At 45.7% G+C, this 4,284-nt stretch overlaps 1 protein-coding gene across 1 annotated transcript in view; it reads left to right on the plus strand.

Moving 5' to 3' along the window:
- Positions 1 to 2,934, plus strand: part of zgc:110329 (uncharacterized protein LOC550500 homolog) — a 16,175-nt gene extending 13,241 nt beyond the window's left edge. The window contains exon 8 of the mRNA XM_060066066.1: positions 980 to 2,934. Coding sequence (XP_059922049.1) covers positions 980 to 1,315 — 336 coding nt within the window. The 3' untranslated portion in view covers positions 1,316 to 2,934. The remainder of the gene's footprint in view (positions 1 to 979) is intronic.
- The last annotated feature ends 1,350 nt before the right edge of the window (positions 2,935 to 4,284 follow it).

The following is a 4,284-nucleotide window of genomic DNA, read 5'->3' on the forward strand; positions in this document are numbered from 1 at the left end:
TTAACCAAACATAATGTCAGTTTGAAGTGATATTAACCAAATGTCAGTTTGAAGTGATATCTGTCAATCACTTAAAGGTCCCATGACATGCCACCGGGTGTGAGTGGGATTAGCCTTACAACCCGTTTTGAAAATCTGCCCCTTATAACATCACAAGTGGGCGTGTCCACCTAGATGTGTGCTGGCTAGATCAGTCTACCAGCCTACCCAGTGGACTGTAGCAAACATTGCTCATCTCTCCGTCACACATCTAGGTGGACACGCCCACTTGTGATGTCATGAGGGGCAGATTTTCTAAACGGAGTAAGAGTGAAGGAGTGACAGAGTGAAAGACTGACAGAGTGAAGGAGTGACAGAGTGAAGGAGTGACAGAGTGAAGGAGTGACTGAGTGAAGGAGTGACAGAGTGAAGGAGTGACAGAGTGAAGGAGTGACATATGGCCGCCGTGGCAGCAGAGTTGTTCTGTAGATGAATTCTCTCTCCGCTCCACTGAGCTCTGGATGAACCATCTCGTCCTGACTGCTCTAAACAACACATTATCTGGAGATGTTGGCCCTGATCAGACCATCTATCTGCCCCAAAAAAACACAATAATTACCTCTGCAGAGAAACTGTAGAACTGCAGAGTCTGTCCATACGCACACATACACACACACACACACGTGCACTCAACGTACATATACACAAATGTACAAACACGCACGCATGTGAACTCAACGTGCATGCACAAAAATGTACAAACACACACACGCATGCATAAATACACAAGCCTTCGCACACAATTGCAAACATACACATACACACACACACACACACACACACACACACACACACACACACAATCACACACACAATCACACACACATATGTACAAAAACACACGCCCACACCCACGTATAGACAGACAAGCCTACACACACATGTGCTCACACACACACACACACTCTCCTGTGCATCCTCTCCCCCCTGCCCCTCCCAGCTGCTGGGCATCATGCTGAGCTGTGCCTTCTGGAACCTTCTGGTGGACATGAGCGAGTCCAGTGACATGGTGGACTTCCGGCTGCTGAAGAAGTCGTTCCAGTACAGCGAGCTGGACCTGGCGGGCGCCGGCTGGTGCATGTGTCTTCCCCGGGACGGAGGCTACCTGCCGGTCCCGGCCAGCGAGCCCGAGCTGGACCCCATCGACCTCCACCTGCAGAAGCTGAAGAAGCAGCCCCCCCGCACCCACTCGCAGCTCCGCGAGCTGCAGGAGTCGCTGTCGGCCACCGGTCTGGACGAGGTGGACGCCGGGCGCAAGATCAAGAGGGAACACTGAGACGCAGGGGGGGGTCCTTCGGGCGTCGCCGCGTCTCCACGTCTCCGCTGTTCCTCGTAGCGCTTCGGGTTTTGTTTTCAAGGTTTGGTTTTGGTTTCGGTTCTTCCGTTGGATCGGTTTGTTGATTTTTGGTTTGGTTGTTGTACAGTTGTTGGTTTGTCTTGTCGGAAGTCTTGTTGCACTACTTAAAAAGATGAAGCTATCTATCGAAGAATCGGGGGGGTTTCGGTTGTTCGGAAGGAATTTGACGCGACTTAGCACTTTTTTCGGTTAATTCAGTTGCTTTATGGCAAAATGTGAAAATCAAACGCAGCTGTTAGGTTTAATAATTTAAACCTATAGTAATAATTTATTGCCTCAAGTTTATCGACGGTTAAAAATTAAAAGTATATTCGGCGATATAGGTTGTATCAGTACGGTTTGTTGAAGTACCGCCAACTAGTGGCAGACCAGGGGATACAGGACAGGCATGGTGCACTACTGTAACCAGGGCTTTAAATTTACATTTGAACGTTTGCTTCTGGAATGTTCCACTCCAGAGAACCGTTTAAAAGCAGTTCAGTTACTGCGAGGACTTAAGCTCTTATCCTACGTATTATCACTGGGGCTTTGTTTTTATTTTAAACCAACTCTAGCTGTGCGATTTAGCAACTCAAGTACTTTAAAGTAAAATTTATATCCAAGTCCTTCAGTAAAAGATGATTGGGTGTTTTTCCATCTCAGAGTGAACTGCCTCGGAGCTCACCGGAACCATCAATACTAATCTGCCGTGGTGCTGAGCTCGCTGTATTTAACTTTATTTAAACATCGGGTTTCTCTTCTGGCGATCGGAAAAAGAACCATGTATACATTGAGACATTCCTGTTCATGTTGAGTTATTCTATACATATTTCAGGTATCAACCGTTTGTTTTTTACATAAATGTTTTGTGCATTTTTTACTCGTATCATGAATTTTAATTCACCATTTCACCTTTTTGATCAGCTCTTTTTTTTTTTATGTAATATTTTACTAGTGTTACCAGTTTCTGGTGAAACGATGTCATTTCGTACTTTGAAGAACAGAAACAGATTCAACCTTTTAGACGCTTTTCTCTCTTGATTTCCGTGTTTCAGGTGGTGTTTAATCCAAGCCGAGCGCTCAGTGCTGCTGCTTACCTCAGGCCGTTTCCCATGGCCCCGTGTCCCCCAACACTATTCAAACAAACAAGCTTCTGATAAGGGTCCCAATGTCGGACCAGTATGAAGGGGCCACACATCTTGCGTGCTGCATCTGTGACTGATTTAGTATGTACGTTTTTTTTATGATTTTTTTATTTGTGCAATGGGTTAATATTGTAAGATTGACAGCTGTGGAGTAAAGACGGGAATGCATGTTTTGTAACGTATGACGACTTATTAACAAACCGCTGTACAGTTGTGATGGGTTATTTTTAAGGGGTTCTCAGTCCATTGTATATTTTTAATGACTCTTTTCGTTGGTCCGTGTGTCTAAAGTCCAGCTGAAGTAAGGTTCAGGCGTTCTTTATCGGGTGGGTCTCATGTGCTGAGCGGCCCTCATGCCTTGTGTCTACACTGCTGGTCTTGTCAATAAAACAGAATTTGTCTACTGAAACTGAAGCTCGCGTGTTGCTTTTTTCTGTCGAGTGGTGCCGATCCGATACCATCACGTGACTAGCTCATTTACTACTCAGGAACAGAACATCACAAACAAGTGCAGTGTTCTGCGTTCGTTAAGGGTGGAAGAGGTGGAAAGTCTGAATTGGTATCGCGTCATCTCCGACCTCCGTGTGCTCGAGCTAATACGTCGGAAAAACGTGGATGATTGTTGCTGCCGCTGGGATAGTGCTGCGTTTTATATCGATCCGTCTCGGAGGTCCGAGGACGTTGCCTAGCGACACGCACAAACACGCCCCTTTTCCTCGGACGGCAAACTCGCCATCTCGGTTGAACTCAGTGGTGACCGAGCGAAATTCCGAGACAGAATTCAAGATGGCTGCGCCCGGTGTGACTTGAAGTATGAACTGTTTTCATTGTGCTTGGGCCGCTTTGGTGGTTTAAAAGGCAATTTCAATCACCCGCATTACTGCAATACCTTACTGCGTCCGTGTCTCTGCCTATGGCCTATAGCCTACTTATTTTGGAGCGCCTGGTCCTCTGCCAATGCTACCGCGACAACAGCTTTCCGGGTGCAAAAAGAAACAAAAACGAGTGGCACCTCTATTCATAAATGTGATTTAACAAAGGTAAAGTGAACAAATTTAACATATGTGTTGTTTACATTACTTGCAATTGGGATGAAGTAACCATCTGGTGAGTATTTAAAAAAAAAAACTTGAATTAAAAGGCAATGGGTCCACCAGACCCAGCAGCACCTCCTGTGTAACAAAAACACGAACACCCTATGAGGGTTAAACTAATCATACATTTCATAATTCAAATTATTCAATACATCCTTTATACTGAAGTATTCAAAAGTAAAATTTATATTTTCTAAAATCAATAAATTGCTGCAGGTGATTGTTTTCATTGCATTTACAAAAAAACTAAACAAATAAAATGGAGAATTCCCAAACCGGCAAGTGTCAGCAACATCTTTGTCATTAAACATCGCCAAGGTAACATGTGCTCTCGTGAAGTGCTGTCCCGATCCCATACATACCTATCTGAGCCCATGTGGCCTCACACACTCACTCACTTAGCACCTGAGTGCAGTTAAGTCCGTGAGTCCTTAGTCCGTAGTCCTCAGGGCTCACTTTGGGATTGGGCCGATACGTACCATTTATTAAATAGGCCATGGCCTCTGTACCAATGAGATCCATTTGGCAGTTGGTGCTGGGGTGGGACCGCCGCAGACAACCTGAGCTAGCGGACCCAACGCTCAGGGACGCTCAGAGATACAGGAGTCCTCCAGTCCTGTCAACAGAAGGAGTCAGAAAAGAGTGGGAGATGAAACCCGTCCGTGTTCTG

The sequence above is a fragment of the Gadus macrocephalus genome, chromosome 11 (genome assembly GCF_031168955.1).
Source record: "Gadus macrocephalus chromosome 11, ASM3116895v1".
Taxonomy (NCBI): domain Eukaryota; kingdom Metazoa; phylum Chordata; class Actinopteri; order Gadiformes; family Gadidae; genus Gadus; species Gadus macrocephalus.